Here is a 25,303-nt window from a genome sequence, read left to right as displayed (position 1 = left end):
TAGGCAAAATAGTTTCACAAACACAAATGAGCCAAAAAGTACTTTGAAATCAGATTGGCTCATTTTTATGAACAATAATAAAATAAAAAACTGTCTATTTTGTGACAATTATCGCTACTCCCGATAACTCACGTTTTTTAAATCATATATTCAATATAAAATCCTAACTTTGTCTCTAACAACACATAAGAAGACAAATAAATGCACGTTGAATGTATGACCTATAAACACACACACACACACACACCCAGGACGTCCATATAAGGAGTTGTGTGTTATTCCCACCCTTTTTAACTAAGGGTTAAAAAAAATGCTTAATAAAAAGTTATAAAAAGTTTCTTTCCTCCCCTTTGTCTTTAAAACCTTCACAGCACACATCACTTGATTTCTCCTCATCTATTGCTGTCAAAAAGTGGAATTCTCACATGAGAGAAAAATATTCGCCTTTGCTTTGATATGAATCTGCGTTTGTGGAGATAATGACATTAAGTGAGCGTCTTTTAGTTTAGTTTAGTTTATCCTAACTGCCTTGATCTTCGACCTTATATTAGATTAGTCCCCAGTCGTGAGGGAAGAGTTTATTTCACTCTTCTTTCCTCTCTTTTCGAATCCTCTCTAATCCTCCTCTGCATGAGGAAGGACTTGTCTCTTCCTCCCTCTCATCTCTTGCTCCCTCTTTGATCTCCTGTTCTTCTCTTCTCTCCAGCTCTTCGGTCTTTCTCTGTTGTCTTCAGACAAACGCGAACATTAGCACCACCAGCGTTTGTTTGTAGTCGTCGCCCTTGACGTCGGCTAACGTCGACCATGTGTCGCACTTTTTGTCAAACAAAGGAAAACAAATGAGACGTTTTCGATCCAACACCCGAAGCCATTAATCACAACAACAGTGGCAAGTGTGTATAAATACTGGAGTCACTTGTGTGAGAAATGCCTCTCCGTTGCTGTTTAATGGAGAATTTCGCTCACAATTATGTGAAACAACGCTTCATTTGCCAAGAAGAGAGGAGGAGGAGGAGGAGGAGGAAGGTTGAGTATAGAAAATAGAAATATGAGGAGACAAAGAAAGAAAGGAATGAAGAGGATGGAGAGAAAACTGCCGACAAATGAAAGGGGGTATTAAGATGTTATACATTGTAAAAATGGTGGGTAAGGAGGCAGGAAGAGGAGGAGGAAGGAGGACAAATGAGGTCAGGAGGAGTTAGACAGAAAGAAAAGACTTAAGATGAGAAGTCTTTAACAGAGGAGTGAGGTGATGGATGAGTGTTCAGGAAGTGAACAAAATGAGAAAATAGCTGTTGTGCTGCTGAAACCTAGAGATGTGAGCCCTCTGGTGTGTGTGTGTGTGTGTGTGTGTGTGTGTGTGTGTGTGTGTGTGTGAACACACATGTGCGTGTCTTTACTCAGGAGCATTGAGTCAAGGGAGGATATTGTCTAAGGTCAAAAAGTTCACTGGCAGCTGCCGGGGCTGCAACACATCACTTCCAGACAAACACACACGTACACACACGCACACACGTGTTAGTGCTGCAGTGGAAGTGAGGACCCTCATACACATAATGCCTTCCCGAGTAACCCTTAACCTCACCTTAAAACCAGGTCTTAACCACCCCCAAAAATAGCCCTTTAAAGATGTGAGGAGCAGCCATAATGTCCTCAATTCCTATGGGTTGTGTGTCTTTTTTTGGTCCTCACAAAGTGACACATACAGGAACACACACACACACACGTCATATAACTGCACCTTTATTATTATATTTCTCTCATTTCCAGGATTTGCAGCAGGTTTTCACTGTAGATAATTCACCGAAAATGGCTGTAAATATATACACAGTGTCACCAGTATCCAGTAATTCTACAGTTTACTTATTCAAAGATAATATATACAAATATAAATGTGCATATTATTTACTTATACTTAAGTACTTTCAAATGCTCCTGAAAATTCAATATATAGTGACAAAAATGTATATTCCTTTGTTTGTCACGACGTTTTGTTCTAATATCTGTTTTCTCACAAACGCTGAATACATTTACACGCGAGTGACGCTCACATAGAACGAGTTCACTAAATAAAAGTAAAGGAAACACTCAATTTGCACTTGTAAACACACACAGTGACTGTGAAGGGACACACGGGAGGAGGTGATGCAGAGAAGTCAAGTTTCTCCTGGAATGACTGAAAACTATGTGGAGAAAACGCTCTGTCTGTAAGGGCTCTAGAAAATATCAAGTTATAACGAGTTATTTCTGTCAGGTTTTTTTATTTACAGCAGGCGCCTCCAACTCAAGACAACATGGGGGCCAGTGAACTTCTAGTCTGGTCAGGAGGGGAAAACAGTCCAACAGTTTGGGAAAAATGAACTGTTTAGTGATTAGAAATTAAAATGACATCTTGATAATCCATCATGATGTTGCTATTAAAAATATTATTTTCAAAGTAAAACAGACCAAAAAAAACATTCAATTAAAATAACGTGTGGAAAATTGTAATTAAAACACTAGACAAGCTTATATATAATTAAATGTTGAATTTAATAATATCATAAATACAACCGAATGCATTATTATCGTTGTTTCAGTCAGTTTGGGCCAGTTTTCATTCTAATTTTAAAAAACGTTTAGGGCCACAGGACATCGACTGGAGGGCCGCGAGTTTGAGCTCCAAATACATTTATTATTCCATATCAAAAGAGACACTTTTATTTTGAAATTCTGTGAAATATCATGAAAAGAAACGTTTTTGCGGTGTAATTATGGGATGTTTTCATGTCATTTTAAAGCTTATTTTGCTCACTGTGAACGGACAAGATGCTGAGTGGCATCTGAGTTTGAGACCGCTGTTGTAAAGACGTCAGGTGTAATTTCCTCTTTAGGACCTTTTCTTTACATAAGCGCTGACCTTGTCAGGACCAGTCGTCGTCATGGAGACCAAACTGTGGTCATAATGAGGCAGACACTCATTTCTGAGGAACCGGTTTTAAAGTCCAGGCTTTACCTGGTTGTGGTTAAAGTTAGTAATGAGGTTTTGTTTAGACAAATGTCCAAATGAGTGTGTGTGTGTGTGTGTGTGTGCGTGCGTGCGTGCGTGTGCGTGCGCGTGCGTGGATGCATGTGGTTCAGGAGTAAGGGGACAGATGACCGATTGGGTTCCAAGGACAGGGAGGCCACAGGGACCTCAGGCTTTATGTGTCTGTCTGTCTGTCTGTGTGTGTGTGTACCTGGTATTCCTTATGTTGTGGGGACATTTACACAGCCACATTATCAGGACTTGTCCCCATAACATAAATGACTACATTTTTAAGGTGAAGACATTTTTTAAAGTTAGGCTGAGGTCAGGTTTAGGATTAGGTGAATCGTAATTATGGTTAAGGTTAGTAGAAATTAAGTCTCCAGGAAATGAATATAAGATAAGTGTCCTCTGAAGTCATGGAAACCAGTGTGTGTGTGTGTGTTGTGTGTGCACATGTGGGTGATTCAGTGAGGCAGTGGATGACAGGAAGCATACGGTTCCCTCCCCCGAGCAGAGAGGAGTTTCATGGCAAGTGCACACTTAATACAACACACACACACACACACACACATACACAACAAACAAACACACACTGACAGACAAAGGTGTGAAACATCAGTCAAATAGGTTTATTCAAATGAAAACACACACACACACTAACTCACCCTTTTACAAATGTGTATTTAAATGTATTTGCTGACATGAGTGAGTGGCTGCGTGTCACATGACCTCCTGAAGTGACATTATTCTCAACCAGGAAAACGCCCGACACACACACACACACACACACACATACATAGTGTTGCAGCCGTCAGTGTAATACTCAGTCCCCAGACAGTTAAATGCGGCAGACCATCTAAAAGGGTTAAGAGATTAATGTGTGTGTGTGTGTGTGTGTGTGTGTGTGTGTGTGTGTGTGTGTGTCGTGCACACTTCCAGTCCACACACCGCCACCTGTCTGTGTGCGCGTGACCTTCCACCCTCTCCCGTGTGCGAGTGCCGCTGTGCTCGACTTGACCTGTGCGTCTCCCACAATGCCTCTGTGCTCCCTCTCCTGCACCCTGAGCTCATTTCTTATACAGTTACCTGGTAACGGATATGACTCCTGTTGCCATGGCGTTGGCCCGAACACCCGGGTGTCCAAATCGCTGTCTAAATGACAGATGATTGGCTGCGTGTCACTCACACACACACACACGAACATAGACACACACACACACACACACACACACACGTTGGTACAGCTTCTTCAAGAGGACACATTGACATAAAGCCATGGTTCTCAATCTGTGGTGCGTGTACCAGCACCAGTGGTACGTGAGCTTCCTCTGGTGGTACTTATACAAGTACCCAAATATACTTATAATACAGATATACTGTTCTACTATATAAACCTATGTGAATTTTTTTATAAATGTGAATTTTGACCATAATGCATAGAAAATGGAACAAATAATAAAATAATAATAATTATTATTTCCCTCTATACCAGTGTGTATGTGAAGAAGAAGAAGGTTATTATAGTTAACGAAAGTGAATGAAATAATGAAAAGTAAAATTGAAAAAACATATTCTTTAACTGAAATGTTTTACTTTTTTTTTAAAAAAAAAGATAACTAACTGAAACTGAATTGTGTGTTAACTAAAAAACAACGTTGTTTTGCCTTTCACACTAACTCTGTCTAACTGTCCAACTACACGTGGGGGTGTGAAGAGGATTTTAAGCAATACAGTAAAAAAAAATGTAAAAAAATGCTTCAGAAAATGAGCTCCCTCTCTACCTTTAACCCAAACGTTGTGTCAAAATGTCCTCGCAAAGATATTTTTGTGTCCAAATGTGTCCTCGGAGCCTACTACACACACACACACATACACCATGTCATCATGATTGGCTGCCTGCAGAACATGACCCTGATTTTGGCCTGTGGGACTTGAAGTTGAAGCGTGAAGTGTGTTTGAAGTGGCTCGAAGTGACATGTGATGTGATGCGCGTGTGTGTGTGTGTGTGTGTGTGAATGAGCTGAAGTGGTGAAGTAGGTTGAATATTAAATTGCTCCCATGCCCACAGACCTGCATGGGCAGAATAGCTCTTGAATATATTCCACAGGAAATAACCCGGGGAGAGTGAGATAAAAACCGATTCCTCCTCCACTCCCGGGGCCTTTCCCTGTTTCTGGGTGAAGATGAAATTGAGCCCGAGTCCTGAAAATGTCACAATCCGGTCTCGCAGTTTCCATGAAGGCTTTAGCGCAGCAGTTTAACCTCTTCAATTTGTGCAGCTCGCCCCGGCTGCCACCGAGATTGATTCTGGAGTTTCTCCTCACTGCTGTCACCGGTTTTAAAAAGTGTCAGAGGAGTGAGTGGATGTGCAGCCAACAGACATAGTTAGACATTCAGTGCTACTCAAGCCCGAGCTCTTCATCATGTTCTGTGACACAGAGGAGTCATTATTCAGTCTGTTCCACTGAGAATGTAGAAGCCAAAATTGGATTGAAAAAAAAAAAATAAAAATCATCTGCGACATCAGTTCATTGACACTAGTTTTCATAGGACACAGGACCTGTGACTGAAAACTTATTCTATGAATGAATGAATGAATTCTATTTCTTACTTAAAGCTGTGGTGGGTAACACATTTTGGATGTTGCTGATCAATATTCCCATATCAATCTTTTTAGTCCTGTGAAGGGTAAGCAGGCGTCTCCAGCTCGTCCAGAATCTGTTTATAGCCGTAGGCAAAGGTGTCCTCTGGAAGACGTCTACCGTATCTTAAGAATTTGTTTTTCAGCTTTATCTCACGGTCAGACAGTATTTTCCATCCGGAAACAGACGTTTTTGAACTTCAAAAATCTCTTTAAACTACAGTCTTTTTTGTTTTTAGTCTCCCACACCAAACTCCACAGAGAAAATCAGCGATTTTAGCTCTCAGGAACACAGGAGCTGCTGGTCTACTGCTGACACTTTTTGGCACGTTTGTGCCACTGAGGCAAATCTGAATGAAGTATTTTAAACCCCGAGGCCACAAAATAATACATTTGATCTTAACGGTTGATGCAGCAGTGTGTTAACAACTCCTGTGTGCTGTGATTTCAAAATCGCTCCTTTTCTCTGTGGACTTCGGTGCAGGCAAAAAAGCATTTTTGACAAACTTCAGTTTCTGGTGAGACAAAGTGCAAAAAAGACGTACTGAAGAGATCATGAAGTTATCCTCAGTGAACAGTATTTGCAGCTCCTGTAAAGTCTTTTACTCTTTAGGTTGTTTTGCGTGATTAATGAATTGAAGTATTTCCACATACAGTACATGACCACAGGCTGACTGACACCCCGGAAATCCCACATGATAATATTCTTCCTGTCGCTTCCTTGGGGCTGTTGGATAAATATAATTAAGGTGCCACATGTCTTCTACTCTGTGCACAGAGAGCCACAGCTTTTTGTTACCACAGGGTTACTTTGCCGGTTTTTATCTGTCCATGACAGTATGTTAGATGGTTGTTTTTTTGTTTTTTAACAGAATATAAGAATGCTTCAGGACACTCTGAGTATTCACAGTGAAGGTAGAGTGGCAGAGTTCTGACACCAGCGTGCTGTTTGCTCGCCGGGGCCCGGTCTCTTTTAAAACTACTGAAGTGCAACCACAAAGAAACAATCCACTCTGTGTTTGTTGGTTTTGAACGGCGCAGGGTTTTTTTAGTTTTTTTTTTCACTCCAGCGCGAGCACACCCACGGCTCTCACAGAGAAGAAAAAAAAAAACCTTCAGTGCACCTTCTCCTCTTCGTCTTCCTCTGTGTGATTTAATGTAATTTGACTAGGAAGGTGATGGCTCTTTTTAGGAGCTGGGACAAGTCGGAAGTCGGACGTGTTTACACAGAGAGAAGAGTAAACCGAGCAGAGAGGAGACACGTTTTCTCTTCTTCTTCACCTTCTTCTCCTTCTCCTCCTGTTTTGCTCTTTTCTCCCTCTTTTCTCTCCTGCTGTCTGTGACCTAGTTTGATCCTCAATGGTTCGGGGCCTGTCGCTCTCTGAGATAAACTCATTTGCTCTGGATCATTTAGAGAACATCGCCACTTCACCCCCCTCCTCCTCCTCCTCCTCCTCCTCCTCCTCTCCTCTTCTACCCTTGATGTTATTTGAGGGAGCAAGCGACAGAATGAGTCTGTGTGTGTGTGTGTGTGCATATGTGTGTTCTTTAATCTGTTAAGTGGGTATAGAGACATATGGAGAGAGAGAGAGAGAGGCCGGAGAGAAGCTCACTCACTCATTCACAGCGCTGTCAGAAAATGAAAGGGCTTCTCTGGCGTCTGATAAGACTGTGAAGTGTCGCACAAACAGAAAGATTTATTCCAAAAGGTCACGCTGCACTTAAGCATTTGTGTGTGCGCCGAGAGAGAGTCGGCGCTCAGTGGGATTTTCAAGATCCTATCAGACCTGCTTCCCCATCGCGCTGCGGACTTTACACGACTCAATGTGTTTGTTCCGCCATGTTGGCGGGAAAAGCTGCGAGCGTTGTATCACATGAACTTGACAGACGAGACGCTTTATAATGTCCCGGCAGTGATTATGGAAACAGCCTTGGCGCGGACGCTAATCCAGACCTCCGGTATTCCTGACTTCATGTTCAACTTTCTCACAAACTTTCTCCTTCATCCTTCTCCGGAGAGCGTTCTGACGTCAAAGTAAAAGCACGCAAAGGACGTGCGGCGTTAACGCCGGTAAATGTTAGATCCCGCGCCTGATACGAAGTGATCCCTAAACCTCTGAGACACAGACGTGCTGAAAATAATCTAGAAAAAAAAATCCATCTTTAAAGGAAGAGCAGCAGCTAATGAATGAATGATTGCTCCCCTTGCCCTCATTTTCTCTGGTTTTAATCTTCCTCTCCGATCATTAAAAGAGAGAGAGAATTCCACTCTCTTGTAAACGCAGACTTGGCCGCGGTCACAATATCTTCACTCAGCCTTGAAGAGTTTGTCTGAGGGTCAGTGAGAGCAGGTTTTGGGCAAAGGGCTGATTCCGAAACCTCTGATGCTTTAGTTCATTAAAAGACAAAAACGAGATGTTACGTTGTGCTGCCGCTAAAAAAAAACACAGAGACACTGAAATCAAGTGTTTCACAGATTGAAGTAGTGAATTTGGAGAACATGCGCTGTCCTATACTATAATGTCCACAGGAAACATCTAACTCTCTCTACAGAAGTGATGTTGTCACAGCTGTGCTGTGGGTAATGGAGGCGTCAGACTTTGACCAACATGCTAACTCCACAGACCAAAGAAAACCTGCATTTCAAACGCAGAATGTTCCTGTGACTGTTGCTTATTGTAATGCCCATCAGAGGGAAAATAATGAGCTGCCAGAGGTGACACACGCGACGCGACGTCAGATGTGAAAGGCTGGAAATTGTGTGCACCAGATTAAGTTATCAGAATTCACCAGCGTCCACCCCACACACACACACACATGCGTGCGCGACACCTCGCCGTGACTTTGACGCGACGCCTGGTGTCGAGGTGCCGCCGATGTGTCATCTCGTCAGACTCGAGTTTAAACCTGTCAAAGCTGCGGTGCGTGTACCAGCAGGGGTACACTATACCAGTGAGGAAGAGGAGGATGATGCTCCGAAATGATGAAGCTTTCAGTAGCAATCGAGCAGCACAAGGACTTTTGTGTGTGTTTTTTTTTTTACAGTAGTGTTGTTGTGGAATTTAGGGGCCTCATTCACACAATAGTCATTATTGGGGGGGCCCTCACACTCAGCTGCAAACAGGACACTCAAACAGGACTTTTGAGCTTTTGATCGTGCAGACTGTATACGTGTAGTTTTGGTTGAGAAGGACGACACGTTAGGAGACGATAACCACGGACTGGCTTGGCGGGGGGGTGGGAGGTTATAAGAATTTCCATCATGGTAAGGTTCAGTTTGGTTCAGTACGGTACAGTGTGGAATGGTAAACGAACAGTACCTTGCTTAGCTCCTCCCTTATCATACCATTTTACGTTGGTACCTACAGCAAAGGGTGCCAGAATAGAACGTTGGAGCCGGTTATTTTTGGTACTGTTGCTAATGCAAACGCGGCTAAAGACATGTAAGATGATGTAGCCTTGTATGTACAAAGGGAAATACATAGTGATTTAAATATTCCACATTGGGCGTGTGTCCGACGCCTGGTGCTCCAGAGCAGCGTCTGTGATGTCGAACAGAAAAACACTGGCAGTGACAAGAGCGACCTTCTCCGTGAGCTTCATGTGGACGCTTAAAAGCGTTCCAACGCGAGTTCAAGCGGAGCGCAGGATCCACGATTTAGTTTGGCAGCACGTGAAGCCGCTCCAGTGACGGTGACTGTGCTGCGTGTGAGTGCAGGATTCCACGCGGCTGCTGCTGAGTCTCGTAACATCTCATTTATCCAAGATGTGTTGACATCAACAATTGTCGATGCTAATGCGTCCTCTAAATACGGCCGGTTCTTAATGAAAATCCGCCGAAAACAGGGCTTTGATGCTCTGTTTTTTCATCGCTGGCTCACCCGCTCTGCTACACATTTGCATGTTAAACCTTCCAAACTGGGATTTTCACTGCAGGGAACCCGTGCAGCGAGGTTTTGCAATGTAAAACAGCCGCAGTTACACACAAAATAAGCTTTAATGTGGGGCCCATCTTCACAGAGGATCTCTCACTTCTCACTAACTTTATCTCGCTCTCTCCCTCTCGAGCTGCGTGGAAAGGAATTAAAAAGAAGATAATGAATGAATCTTGTTTTTTATAATTTCTCACTGATTGCAGTCATTTCCGTCTACTCATAATTTTAGTGATCCTCTCAGCGCTCGGTGGCTGCGTGCCACATGCTGCATTTATGAATTTGTGTCTCCCCGTGTGTCCGTTTGTCTGCTTGTATGTCGGAAAAACTGTCGGAGGGCGGTGCGAGGCGGAGCGGTGTGAGGCGGAGTGGTGCGAGGCGGAGTGGTGCGAGGCTATTCGGGAAAAATAAGTGTTTTTGTACGAGGAAGTACAAAAGCAACAAAAGGCATTTTTCATGTCGGCTCACCAGCAAAGAGCAAAGTGAGAAACCGGCTGCGATAGAAGACGACAGAGAAAAGAGAGGTGGAGGGAGGGGGGAGGGGCGGGAGGGGCGCACAAACAAAAAGTGATTGAGAGAGTGTCTTAACTGGAGGCGTGTGTGAGTGCAGAGTTCAGTCGTCTCGCGAAGGACAAACACATGAGAGGAAAGACGAGCGGGCGAGCGGTTTGAAAAACTGCAAAATGATGTTTTGATGTGAGAGAGAGGGATCAGCGAGGTTATTGAGATCATAGGAAAACACAAAGGAGAGGAAGAGAGGGAAGGAGAAAGAAAGAAAGAGGAGCAGTCGTCCCTCCGCTCACCCTTGTGCTCTCCCTCAGGAGTGTTTAGACCTTTAATATCTCCTCCTCCTCCCTTTTTCTGCAGGCAGCTAACACTCCCATCAGCCGTTGTCATGCCTCCTTCCCTTCCACCTTTCCTCCGCTTATTTATTGCTCTTCGCCTTCATCTTCCTCTCTTGTTTCTGTTCCAGTCGACTCCTGCAGGTCGCCGCCGTCTTTGTCGTCTTTCTTCTTGTTTCCCACTTTCCCTCCAACACTGAGATCTCTATTTATAAAGGCACTGACTGTATGTGAGCGTGAAAGAATGATTCTGAACAACAGGAAGTGTGTGTTTGTGTGTTTGGGCGGTGAGATTGTGTTAAGCCTTGTTTTTTTATGTGAAGGCTTAAATTCGGCGGCGTCCGTACATTTTCATTTTTGAGGACAAAAACACTGTGAGTTGAGTTTGTGTTAGTGTGTAAATATAGTTTGTAAAGTTGCTCGTACTCAACAGTGAACTCACATTTAACTGAGTTCTACTTTTACTTGATGGAACTGACTTTTAACCAGATTTCACCATATATTTGCAAACGTAAAAGCATAATCTGAATCAAGGTTGAATCTAAACGTTTGCAAAATATGCAAATGAGAAAGGCTCTGAGCCCCGCCCACTCACCCCATGCATATGGAGGACATTATAATAAATAATAATGCAGAAAACTAATAATAATGAATAAATAATTAAATAACTAAAACGTTGGTCAACAATGTTGTTTTAAAATGTGCTTTATAAATCAATTGGATTAGAATAAAAATAATTGAATAAATTAATGAACGAATACATTGAAGAATTGTATTTATCAATGTTTTTAATGGCCGACTTTCATTTATTTATTTATTAATACTTTATAACTTTAAACAAACTAATGCCCTTTATTTTATTGGGCAAAATGTTTACTTTCACAACTTCACAAACAGCGCCCCCACATCTATAGCAAATGTCATTAGCTGAATCGAATCATGACATTACCTTCTGTTCAAAAATGTAAAAATGTCTCTTTAAACTCGTGGTCTTAAAAAAAAAAAAAAAAGTGTGTGAGGCAGCCACTCAGTCAAGTGAGAAGTTACATACAAATGCTGCTGCTGCTGCTGCTGCTGCTGCTGCTGCTGCTGATGCTGCTGCTTCCTCTCAGTGAGTGACATTTCATGGACGGGTGAACAACAACACCAGGCTCAGTCTTCAGCGTGTCAGCGGTTATCACTCTGACTTCACTCTGTCCTCGCCATTTCCTAAATGGCTCTTATTGTGGCTCCGCCTCTCCACATCCCTGCAGGGGGTCAGAGCAAAGTTACTCAGAGGGTAAATCCAAAGTGTGACCAAACAGACGAGTGAGCGAGTATCCTCTGTTCCCTCTGTTGGGTCCTCCGCCGTGTCACACTCATCTGATGTAATGATGGCGGTGATTTCCTCCCGAGGGACACATTTGTCCCCCGGGGGGGACGCTTGGTCCGGTCACTGTGGATAGAGAAGGAGCAGGTGGAAGAATGTGGATGAGTGAAGCTGAACAGGCCTCGCTGCATTATGTCAGAGTGCAGGAAAAGGGGACGAGTCACATACACAGAGTCAAAATGAATTTACTACAAGGCAGAACTAGAAGACAAAGATCTGGACTGTGGGAGCATGAAATAATAATAAATAATAAATAATGTGACACAGGTTAAACACGTCACTGGCAGGAAAACAGACTCAAGAGAGTTAACTCACACAAGAGAAAGTCCAGATGTGGAAAAACAGAGACACTCAATCCAGAAAAAAAATCCTTAACTGAGCCAAAGCAGGAAAAACACTGTTTTTTAAGCAGGTGAAAGATCTTTTTGTGGCGTTGATTTGTCATGATATCTGTAACACAGTCATTACTGACACCGTCGTGTAAAGGATTTGCTCTTTTTTGTGTCCGACAGCCTCGAGTATCTACCCGAGTTTACACCTTTGAAAGTGTTGTTAACACGTTGGTGTTAACAAGCGACAGCAAAGACATAATTCCCCACCTGTGTCGCAGATATTCTCCTCCCATTAAGGGGAAATCAGCAGCCCACAACATGACTCAGCTAAAATGCTGCTGCACACGTCTGATATCCAGTGATTTTTGACCAGGATCAGGTACCAAACCGGGTTGAGCAGAGCTGAGTAGGGCTAGAACTTGAGTTGTGGTGGTAATAAGCCGAGCAAGGTTCCTGACGCTGTTCCCAGACCACATGGAACACTGCATGTCATCATCTTCAGGCGAGTCCTGGGTCTTCCAATTAGTTTTTGCCGAACAACCTGAGCTGACTTGCGACTCTGAAATATTCTCTAATATGTCGCGTCCGCAGAGCTTCACCGGCGTCCACATGACATCAATTTTTTTATCGTCTGCTCATTTCAGCCGTGGACCACACGCACGCCTCGGGGACAAATGTGAGCACAACCCCACGGTTTTGAGTTCACTCAGGAGTGGAGTGATATTCTTTTAGGTCAACAAAGAAAGTGGACACCATGGAAACTTGAAGTTTGATCGGTCATCGCAGATTTTCGTATTCCAGTAGCAGCCTCCGTATTGTGGGATGGCACAGTTCACTGCGGTGAGCCTGATGGTGCTTCCATGTAAGCTCAGCTTCAGCGACAGTGGATGGGGTGACTGGTGGATCTGTCTGAAAGGACTGTTGTGATAATGCACTGATTTAATGTGTAATCCTCTCCAGGTGTGTTGGCTGTTGCTATGCTGCCACCTAAGGGCTCAGGTGTGTAAAGGCAGCAATGTCACTGTTGTTGATGTCGTCAGACGTTTGACCCGTAAAGGGCAAAAGGTTTTTGTTCTTCCTTGTGGTGTTAAGACAGAAATTAACACGTTATTAACACGTTGGTTATTAACACGTTTACACCAACGTGTTAACAACACTTTCAAAGGTGTAAACTCGGTTAGATACTCGAGGCTGTCGGACACGAAAAAGAGCAAATCCTTTACACGACGGTGTCAGTAATGACTGTGTTACAGATATTATGACAAACAAATCCACTTTCTCATCTCACACTCTGGTCATACTGGTCCTGTGGTCACCGGTGAGTCAGACAGTGATGTTCACCGGCTGTGAATATTCACTCCAAGTCTCGGTCTGAGAGGGAATCGTCGGCCAGAAGTGAGATCTGGTAGCGGCTGACAGCTGCGAGCTCTCGGCTCTATGTTTGGCCTGACTGTTAAGTGAGTGAGGCTGACTCAGAGAGAGGAGACGCGAGGCGGTACAGTCATGTCTCTGCAACACTTCCGGCCTGCGGGTCACGGGAGCCTCTGACAGCACCTCTCCACATCAGAGCACATTTCAGCTGCAAAATATTCAACAAAGGTTGTGCAAAGGTTTCTATTTAAATACAGAGCGTGTTGTCCTTCAGCCAAATGAGAGTTTATTCTTCATGAGCTTTGGCTTCAGGACCTGAGGATATACTGCGTCACTCACAAACACAAACAAACCCCATTTAGAATTATTGACATTTTAAGATTGCTCGGTTTTGTTTGTTGTTGTTGTGTTGTTGTTTTCAGTCATCAACAAATCATTCCAGCTCTGACTTTCACTCACAGAGGTGATGTCGTTCATGAGCAGGCTTTCAGAAATCAATGGAATAGAGTGAGAAATACTTTATTTTCATTGTTCAACACAATGGAATCCAGCAGAGGACACACACACACAATAATTATAATAATAATAATAATAATAATAATAAACATTAGACGTACTAATGAAGGACTGCCACAACAGGAAGCTCAAATCTGCAGCATCTGTTAGCGCCGCCATCGCCGCCGCCAGACACAGAGCGACAATGAATGTGACTTGATTCTCTCCGTGTACGGAGTCAGTGCATTTATATTAAAACAACACATTTACAAAGAGAAATGTAAACGCACGCTTTTCAACATAAAAGGTGCAACGTACTGTAGTCATGATGGTTCCAAAATAGAGCTGTACATATAATTAAAATGATTTAATATTGCAAAATGACATTAATTAATTAATTTTATTAAAATGTGTCGATTACTGGCTTTTATTATAATGTAAAATAATACACATCCTGCAAATACAGGAAGTGACGTCACTCGCTCCAATGAAAAAGTATGTATTTGTCTCGATTTCTTCTTCTTTTTCTTTAAAGAAGGTAACATGCTGCACATACACACATAAAGAGACGCGTGGCATGACGGACCAAAAACAGAGTCTATTAGCAACAATGACAACAGAAGCGTAATACAATGATAATAATAATAACCATAATAATCATCATGGGTGTTATGTATATAATGATTATATACATAACAATAATAATAATAATGATCATGAAGAAGAATTGAACACCTGTTTCTATTGTTTTAATTCCCTCAAACAAGTTCTTTAAAAACAACAAACAAAAACACTATGACACGGGAAAAGAGAAAATTCAGGTCACTTCTCCTCGTCTTGTTGTTTTTTTTTTCCCCGTCGCTTCTTCTCGCGTGTCTTCGGGGCTTTTTGTTTTTCCGTCCTGTGACGTGATGTAAAATAACAGAAACGGTCGGGGGAATAAAAACAACAGCAGCGACTTAAAATTCCTGCAGCCGCCTTTTAGTCAAGTGTGTGCTTCGCTGCCGTGCATTAATGTCCGTGTAATTACTTGATTTGTGTGTGAGTGTGTGTAGCTTTTGTCTATTAAAGCACATATACATATGTGTAGAAGTGTTTCTACATGTGGTGCATGAGGAGAACATAGTTAAGTACAGGCCTTGGGCACAGAGTGTTTCTCTGAAGGCGAATACTACAGCCCACGCACACTAACATTTGATAAGAGAGAGAGAGAGAGAGCGGCGGATTGGTGTTTCAATTTCATTCAAATTGCTCGTGATATGGCAGCAATTTCTCAGCACTGGAGTATCACTTAGATAAAAGCGTTTGTTGCTGCAGATTTGGTGAGTTTTGCAAAGCAGCCGACGTGGAATGAGAGAGCTAAAGCGGGAGCGAAGGTCCTGTTGTTGTTGTATACGCCAGCGAATTCCCACTTAAATCTGAAAAAGCAGTGCTTCAGCAAGAGGTATTGATTTAACAGTATAATTGTTTGGTCATTCATAAATATTCCACAACTCCAGCAGGAACTAAGGCGCTAACTCACTGACGGGGGAAATCGAGCGGCTTGTTAGATAAAGATGGAACGGCCGGATGAAGGTAAATGAACATGAGCGTTGCAGTTTTCTCTCGACGTTTTGTTTGTTGTTGTGTTGGTATAGCAACAAAGGAAAATGAGTGTTTTGTTGAGCCTGAGACAAACAGGAAGTGGAGGTGGGTGTGTTGACAACAGGAGTTAAAAAAGTTGCTTTATGGTAAATTTCTCATGTTGTTGTTCTTCAAGTGTATGGAATTAAGATTTGTGTCAATACACCTGCGTTTTATTTACTTGCAAATAGAATTTGCTCCGTTACTTTATTAAAATGAATAAAATACAATATTTTTGAATGATCAAATCGATATTTTATTTGCAATTTGTGCAAAACATTGACACAAATCTTAATACCATACGAGTGCACCTGACTTTCAAAGACAATGGAGATGGTTCTCTGATTGTGTTTCTCGCCCGTTACCCTAAGAAACCTCCAGTATATTTGTGCCGTGTAACTGCTGTTCTTCTTCCCTGAATACACTTACTTGCTACTGTTTAAACCAAACCCTGGCAAACGTTTAGCAGACAGGACCACGGCCACAATAAATAAACTCACACGACGACAAATTCCTCCCACATTGAGAGAGACTCGCAGGCGAAATCCAACTGTAAACACAGTCGGATTTGACTTGGAAGGGAAGTACTTCCATTGTGTTGCAGTGGGACAAACAAACAGAGCTGAGTCTTCTTTTCTCAGACCTCTTAGTATGAGCAGTTTCATATCAAGAGCTTTAAGTAAATTGGCCTTAAGCTACGGAGAACCACTCAGTCGACTACCGACGGTCATGTGACGCAATGGAAGAATCAAACACCTGCTGGCATTTTACATTTTCACCGTCGTCAGAACCTTTGAGGAGACTGACCAAAGGAGAAGGAAGAATGAGACTCTGATTTCATGTGAGTTTTCCGCCGCCTGTGGCATTTAAAGCCGTCGCCAAAATGAGTTCACGCGACGTCTGTCCGCTCCACATGACTCTGCGCGTGTTCCTCGGGAGAGCAGGTGTTCCGCTCTCGTGTCAACCAGCGACGGTGGGCGGCGGGAACATGAAAGCTACATCATCGCGCCAGGTAAAGTGAAACGGCTTGTCTGAAAATGTCAAGAAAGTTCCCACGAAAAAGCTTCAGAAGTGGATTCTACTGCTGGAAAAAAGCTGAATATTCAGCAGTTTAATGGGATGAATGCTAATTGCAGAGAGGTGGCGGTGGTGCAGGAACACTAAAGCCGGTTTACAGTTGGGTTTGGTGCAGTGTGGTGTACGCTGTGCCTGCTGGCCGCGTCGTGGGTCTAGCTCCACCCATACCGTACCATACCAGTCCTCTGCTACCTGAAGGAAAGGGTAACGGAAAAAAGGCCACGATTGGGTCCGTTATTTTGATGCAGTTCCTAATGGAAACACAAAAGAATATGCACCGGACTGAACACAGCTTAAGGCACTGGCAGCATTTTGGTAATTACCCCAAATGTCCACATTTGTTGGCCATTTTCTACTTCCTCAACTTCTGAAATGCACACTCGGAGGCGGCTGAAAAAGAGCCTCGTCTTCTCCTCCTCGTGAAAAAAAAGGAGCACAGTCTGCGTTGCACTCTGTTTTAACACCTCCGGTTCACCTGCAATTACAAGAGCAGGTGTGTTTTATGGGGATAATGTCTGATGATTTCTGTCTATTCAGGGATGTAACGAGAAGGAAAAGGTGTGAGTGTGTTCTCCGTGGGATTATTAACACCAGCTTTGCTTCTCGCCCTCAGAGAAAAACCCTCTTTTATTTGCCATCTTCCAGCTGCGACCTGCCTTTTTTTTTTTTTTTATGCCTGATATTAAACCAATCAGATTTGTCCCAGGAATCTGTCTCTCTACACACAGACGACTTCATTCCCCGTGCTTTGTGTGTGTGTGTGTGTGTCACACCAGTGTTTAAGGGAACATCCACCTCCATGTATACGTCGCCAGAAACTCACATCTCATTCTTCTTCATCGATTCGGGCTACTGTAAAACATTTTTTTCATTAAAAACTGAGTGGTAAACTTGCAGGATATTTATATACAGCAGTTATTTAAAGAACACACACACACACACACACACAACGTGAGAACACTTTCTGCTTAACACTGGATCTACTCAGGTGCATAATTGCTTTGACAAGTTGGAAGGCGAATAAATGCAGCACCATTAAATCATCTTTAAAAACACAGATGAAAAAAAACCTTTGTTTGGTTTGGATTCAACCCTTTGCCTCGCCTCTGCTGTAACTGATTAAATGGAGTGATATTATATTAATGTGGTGAGTAAAGTTAAGTTCGAGTATTCCACTTTCATGACTTACTGCATGTGTAACCAGGGAAACGACAACGTCCTGTTCCTCAAACTCTCTAAAGACTTATAAGGCTCTAAGAATAGATAGATAAGAATCTGTCTGTCTGTCTATCTGTCTATCATATATGTCTGTCTATCTCTCTATCTGTCTATCTGTCTGTCCCCCACTGAGGACTCAACAAGCATGGCTTACCACACCACCTGCTGGCAGGGAGGGGGAAATGCAGATTCAAATCATATTATTATTATTACATATAAAAGCCCTATATGTGTTGTGTATTTGTAAAAGTCTACTTTAGATTATTGGTGACACAAACACTGTCATATTTGTATTTATTTTTTATTATTCAGTCAACGAGGAATCAAATCTTTACTGCATGTGGCACGTTTCACACAGCGGACTGTCACACATAAAAACAGAGACGCAGCAAATCAAACAATCATCATAGACTGGAATAAAGTCAATCAAGTTATCAGAGGACGTACTGAGCTCCATCTGAACGTCATGAGGCCACAACTATCACCTAACCACAGCTTACTCTCTGTAGTAAATGAGTGGAAATCACAGAACCGAACATCTCTTCATTATCTCTGCATTAAAGCCAGCGTGTTTGCCTTCATCTGGAGCCAAACAAACACACCTCTGTCGTTGACGTCGGTGTGACTGAACAGAATTGTCCTCTGTGGACGTCGTGAGCAGCTGCCGCCGTTTTTTTTCTCCTCCTCCAAATGAAAACAAGGCTGCAGCGAGAGGCTTTTACAGTCAGTTTAGATGCTTCGCCACTGTCCACTGATCATAAACAGGCTCTTAATTGAACGTCGAGGTCAGTGTGAGACTCTGCGCTGAAGATTTATTGCATTCAAGTGTGTGTGTGTGTGTGTGTGTGTGTGTGTACGACACAGAGAGAGCTGCTTTCATCGAGTTCTTTGCTTCAATGTCACATCATAATAAGACACCCTGCACTGACACTGAATGGAGACTTGACTCTTAATCACCTGCATAGATTATATTCTCTGGGATTTTCCTCTCGACGGCTCGTTTTCACTCGCGTCTCATTGAAACAACAACAAACAACTGTGTGTTTGCTCATTTAACACATGCAACGCCAGACACTCATGACGACGCGTTCCGGTTGTAGTTGGAAGTCAGAATTTCCGAGTACGTTGTCGGATAACTCAACTCGAGATGCGCCCTAAAATTCTGAAAGTCAGAGATTACATCCAGAAATAATGTAAACTCTCTTTCACAACTCTCTCCACGCTCCCAGTGTCTCCCATTGCTTCTTATTTCAAGAAGATGGCCTCCCCCGTAAAGCAAGGGCCCTTGCCTTCAGCACTTTAGGCTACGAAGTCTAAACGACCTTTATTTTGAAGAGATTATAACCTCATACAAACATACTCACCGGTATAATATTCACGTTCTGCCTCCTGTGGTGTAATCAGCTGTGTATTTGATACACGCCTGTAATGAACTGCCACTCAAATGTCCACTGTCTTTGTCTCTCTTTCTCGTCCACTGCAGAAGAGCGGCGGCAGGTCACTCCGGGCCCATCCACGGGCGCGGTCATCGGCGGGATCCTGGGCGCCCTCGCCTTCATCGGCATCATCATCGGCGTCATCTTCTACGTCCGCAAGCGGCTGGAGGACGACGAGTAAGTCATTCATTAGTGATCCCCGCGCTGACTTCACGCTTTAGTTAACCTTTCCCCCGAGCGAAAATTAACACCTCCGTCTCTGTGGGAGTGAGGCTCATTAAACGCTGCTCGGCGGCAGAACCTGACCCGGAGTTTATAGAGCCAGACCGCCCGGAGATTTTGACTCCCCAAATATCTCGTCCTCTCATCGTTCCCTCCGCGCTGTCGCTGTGAACTTCCTTCCTTGCTTTCCGTAGTCCAAGTTTAAAGCGGTGATTTTCCAGCGTGGTGTTCACGACATCAACAAACACGTGAACTTTATATTCACAGGTTCATCTGATTTATATTCATGCCCTGGATGCTTTTATTATTACACTGGAGTTGTTAATAACACAATATTAACTAATTACATGCAAAGTTCAGGGTGGTATTTACAGCACTGCTCACTTATTAGTCTCCCGTGTTGGCTCAGTGTCTTTGTTTTGACTGCAGTCAATAAGGAGCACAAGCGTGAGCGATGACGAGAGGAGAGACCTGTCAAAACATTGATGGGTGAAGTCGTTACAGCTTCTCTTTTCCAAAGGTGTCAGTTACAACATCGAAACTGGGAACCATGCTTTGTTTTGTCCCTTCTGGGCTCCTGTAAAAACACAGTGGTCTGAATATATAATAAGAAAGTTCATATGTTCAGGTGATTGTTACAGGAAGACAACTTTTATCCTTCTGTTCAACATGACCAGGTCTTTTATGAAGTAGTCTGCGTCCACATGACAGCACCCCCCACAGGCACGGCGCACTTCCGTTATTGAACATGCAGGTGTTTTCGGTTTTTGCATCGTTTTGTACCTTTTTATTTTTATTAACCTGCAATACTGTCTCAGCCCACCAGGGGGCTGCAGCCCACACTATGTACCGTAAAGCTTTCAGGTTTAAAAAGTGAAGCGTCGGAAGTGACATTTAGCCACCAGGGCACTTAGCGTCTACTTCACTTGATTTCTAACATTATTAAACATTTTCCTTATTCAGGAACATGACAGTGACATCCGTGGACTTCCAGTTGCAAAACCTCAAAAATAATAATACAGTTCATGGATCAGAAAGACACTAAAAAATAAACAATAAGCCAATTAAAACTGTGATTCTCTTCTCTTGACAAACTAAAATTTGAAAGCCCCGTGGCTAAGAGGAAAGGCGGGAGTAATTGGAGGGTTTTCAGCTCAAATCCCAAAGTGTTGCCAACTACAGGTGTGTAAAAAGGTGTGTTTTCACACTAACTAAAAACACTATTTACAAGGCTTGTATTTCACATTATTGTCATCTGTGTGGCTGCGCGTCGAGGAGACACACGTTCATTCTTTTGTCCTAGAAAATAATTCCTCCCGCAGCAGCAGCAGCAGCAACAGCATCGTAAAAAATCATTAAACCTAAATTTGGCACTTTAATTAAAAATACATCTACTTTGAGAGTTATCACTGAATTTTCCAAATTAAAAGGCCGAACGAATTCAATCTCATTTAAAAGTACAAGCTTCCGTGTGTGTGTGTGTGCGTGTGCGTGTGTGCGCTTGTCTTTCAGCTTAACACAAAGAAATCTCATGTCTTAACGAAGCGGCGATCAATATCACATTAACTTTGTCTTTTCTTCTTCTTCTTTCCCCCAATCAGAGGTCCACCCAAGCACAGGCCTCCTCCACCTGTGAAGGCGGGCAGCTCCACAGAGATGGTGAGTGTGTCCAAGGGTCCAGATCTGTCTTCATTGTCCCCCGTGATTGCATTGTACACGCAGAGATACTCACAGACGCAGGCACGCACAGTCCATTTGGACAGTCATAATGGGGCTAATGGCTATTGATTGGCGATCTGAGTTGGCTTGTGTGTCAAAATAATTAGCTTGGTTTGTGAAAAGCTCCATTCGAGCGCTCCTCTCATCTGCCTCCTCCTCCTCCTCCTCCTCCTCCTCCTCCTCCTCTCACATTTTCACTCGCTTGAACTGAATCTATGCCGTTTTTTAATGTTTGTGTAAAGCGGCAGTAAATGCTGGAGTTGACAGAGTTCACTGGTGAATATTTGTCGTGCATTAAAACGCAGCGTCGACTTTAAAAATCTCATGGTTTTTTTCTTGTCGATGAGACGTGAGGTAAAATCTTATCAAGCCATGTTCAAGTGTCTGACTGCGGAATGATTAACATTTAAATCAATTTTTCAAACACAGCAACGTTCGTAGAGTGAATAGTGTCCTTGCAGTGTTCCTGTCAAAGCGAGAAGAGTAATTACAAAAGAACTGAATAAATCATGACAAACAGCTGATACATAAGCAAATACAAATGCCTGAATAGTTTGCATCACTTTCACTCTGTTATCCACGTTAACCTTAAAGTAATGCTGAAGCTTGTCCTCTTCTGTGTTGCAGCTGAACAAACCGTCAGCTCCTGCCACAGAGAACGTTCCGCTTAGCTCGAGGGAAGTTTACTACGAGACCACAGGGCCTGTCACGGTGACTAACACACACACACACACACACACACACACACACACACACACACACACACACACACACACACACACAAGCTATTCTCGTTAGGACACTGCATTGACTTCCATTCATTAGAGCCATTTTTGACCCCTGTCCACCCTAATCTAATTAATCTGGAGCCAAACAACTCCTATTTGACCCATGAAGTGATGATGACGTCACGTGATAAGTTTTATCTCTCTCTCTATACATATATATATATATATATATATATATGTATATATTTAAATATATATATATGTATATATATGTATATACATATATATATATATATATATATATTTATATACATATATATATATATATATATATATATATATATATATATAAACAAAGATGGTCTATATCGCACACACAGCAGCTGTTGGTCTACAGACTTCCTCACATCCACACAGGACTGAGGCAGAAAAAGGGTCTGCTGTCGCGCGTGTTTCTGCAACACTGTCAATCAAAAAACTGGCTCCGCCTTTCAGACAGTTCCTCCAATTGTCACGCGGAAGCCCAGCGTCCATGCCCCACCCTCTGTTTGAAAGATCAGCAACTGCCACTAATAGATAGATATGTAAAAGAACTATGGTTTGTTGCATTTATGAAATTTAAGAACGAGAAAAAAAACTGCTGTTTTTACCTGTAAACAAAGGGGAGATAAAACACCACAGAACTGTAGATGTATAAGAGCAGTAGTAGTAATATGGACTAGAATTTCAGTGTTGGGAATGTCTTTTTATATTTTCAAACATTTTTTGTCCATTTTTTTTTTTTGACATGAAAAATTATTGCCCAAATATTAAAACGCTTTTATTTCTCGTCTTTGTCTCTGTGTAAGAGGTGTCCACAGGTTGCAGGGGGCCCTAAACAAAGCATTATCCCTAACCTTAACTATACCCAGTTAATATCTAACCTTAACCTTAACCTAAACCTGGAAAATGAGGTTCTGTCTCATAAGGACAATAATTTCATTTTTTACAAACATATCGCTGCCTCCGTCTCATTTTCAACAAATGTGCTTCAAAACCTTGTTTTTTTTTGTTACCAGTCAATCAAACACTTTGAATTAACTTACTTTAAAACAACTACATGGACGTGCGTCAATTAAAATGTAAATGAGCCTTTAGAAAAAGTCTGTAAAGTTGACAGGCTCTTTATACTGGCTGTCGTCCGTGTGACGCGACCTGTGGACAAAGAAAAAAGTGAGACGTTCAAACATGAAGGCATCACCGTGCACAGTGTTACCTTAAAATAATAGCTTGACAGTTCTTTTGACAGGTCACTGACTTGTAATAGTGACAGTGAAGCCTTTTTTCTTCTTCTTCTTCTTCATTCTTCCACTCGCGGCACCTGAACCTGCTGTCCCTGCTCTGTATGTGAGGCGCGTGAGTGGGTGAATGTATGGCGGTGAATCTGTCTCGCCCGGAGTTTTAAAAAAAAAAACTTGAATTTCTAGAACTGACAAACAGAAACTTTTTCCTTTTTTCTTTCACGGTCTCATTTGACTTCAGACAGAATAAAATGTATTAAAAAAAATGAAAAATTGAAGTTGAATAAAAAAAAATCATTTCAGTGTCAGGATTTTCAAAATATGGTGTAACTCACTGACAGAGAGAGACTCAAGCTGCCATGAAGAAGACTCATGGAGTTTAAAAGTAATAAGGTAATAAGAAGTAAGGTCAGTTCAAAAGACTTAAACCTCGTTTACACTTTGCAGGCGACACTTTGAACCTTTTAAAAACAAGGATTGTGTCTCACCTAATCACATTATGTGTCTCTTTCGCTCTGTTTAAACCTGCAGAACCTGGACGACGACATCAGCGGCGCCCTGAACGGCGGCGCCCCCCCGGTCCTGGACGACATGGTCAGATACGACGACGAGTTCAAAGACCACGACAACGAATTTGACCCGTCCAACCACGAGCTGCCGCCGGCCGCCAACATCGCCCGCGGCGAGAGCTTCGTCTCTCCCGCCATGTACGTGTAGCCGTGGGCGACCGCGGCAACACGTCACGGGCACATGGGCATGAGTCTCCAGGTCACCTAAATCTGCATGAAAAGCAAAAAAAAGCCGAGCACACGTGTTTCCACACTTAAAAATTATAAATTCTATTATAAATTCTGACTATTTTAAATTTCTTAACTTTCACATTATGACGCTTTAGCATCAGGGGCTTATTTTTTACGTATGAGACTCATTTATGGGGAATTATGGCGTGAAATGTTTAAAAAAAATAATCTGGGGTCTATAGAGGAATGGGTGTTCACTAATGGTAGTTTCTGATTTGTTTTTTTTATTTCTGCAAACCGATGGGTCACGCAAAGTATTACATTTGAGAAGAAATCAGTGAAATTATGTGTAATTTTCGAGGCACACACAAACACACACACACGCAGCAGTGGATGGTTTATAATGAGCCGCACAGCCATTGAAATCATACGTGCGTTACATATGATGAGGCGGGCGCTTTTACACACTTTCATACGAGGGTGAAAGGTGTTTTGGTTTGGTTATTGTCGGTGAACTGGAACGCTCCCCGCAGCTACTTCACACACACGATTTCGTCTGTGTGACGCGTTTTGAATCAATTTCCACCAAAAAAAAGAATCAGCACAACAGCAGCTTCTTCTTCTTTCTTTTTTTTTTCCTCCCCCTGTGAGTTTCATTTGAAATATGACATGCAACATTTTGTGCCATTAAAAACACACATCAGCAATTGTTTTTATTATTATTATTATTATTTGAAGCTGCAAGTCCAGGGTTTGAAAAGTGATTTGAACTTTAAATTTGGATCAAAACATGAGAAAGTTTGAAGTCTGAACCCCGATCATCTGGCTCTGCAGGCAGCTTCAAATAATCCCTTAACTCCTTTGAATAATCATCAAAAACAACCCTCCCCCCACTTTTTGACAAGGCTACCATCCAATAATCCAACATTCCGCTTTATTAAAAGCCTCATCTTCTCCAGCGACCGCCGGCATGTTTGCGGCCGCTCGTTAGCGTTAACGAAGGGGAAGTGACATCGCTCCGACTCTGCCGTAACCTGGCAACGTGGCGTGATTAAGATTCCACGATTCGTGTTTGCGGTTGTTAATTGCGTGTCTTGCAGGTGGAGGTCAGTTCCCTACAAAGCACACACACACACACACACATTCAGATTCAGCTCTCCGGTAACAAACCACACCACACTGAGGAAGAAAAAGCATCATAAGAAGTGTTTGTTTGTTCACAAAATGTCCAGCACATATCAGAAAAATACTGCCATTACGGCCATTTG

At 42.6% G+C, this 25,303-nt stretch overlaps 1 protein-coding gene across 2 annotated transcripts in view; it reads left to right on the top strand.

The window, feature by feature from the left end:
* Nucleotides 1-24,095, top strand: part of pvrl2l (PVR cell adhesion molecule related 2 like) — a 316,943-nt gene extending 292,848 nt beyond the window's left edge. Inside the window, exons 7-10 of one of the 2 annotated variants that reach the window (XM_044052904.1) lie at nucleotides 19,394-19,523; nucleotides 21,170-21,227; nucleotides 21,915-21,998; nucleotides 23,827-24,095. In XM_044052904.1, coding sequence (XP_043908839.1) covers nucleotides 19,394-19,523; nucleotides 21,170-21,227; nucleotides 21,915-21,998; nucleotides 23,827-24,012 — 458 coding nt within the window. In that variant the 3' untranslated portion in view covers nucleotides 24,013-24,095. The remainder of the gene's footprint in view (nucleotides 1-19,393; nucleotides 19,524-21,169; nucleotides 21,228-21,914; nucleotides 21,999-23,826) is intronic. The other variant, XM_044052905.1, reaches the window with a different exon arrangement.
* Nucleotides 24,096-25,303: the final 1,208 nt, after the last annotated feature.

The sequence above is a fragment of the Solea senegalensis genome, linkage group LG20 (genome assembly GCF_019176455.1).
Source record: "Solea senegalensis isolate Sse05_10M linkage group LG20, IFAPA_SoseM_1, whole genome shotgun sequence".
In the NCBI taxonomy this organism is placed as follows: Eukaryota; Metazoa; Chordata; class Actinopteri; order Pleuronectiformes; family Soleidae; genus Solea; species Solea senegalensis.
This window is presented reverse-complemented; position numbering and strand designations above follow the sequence as displayed.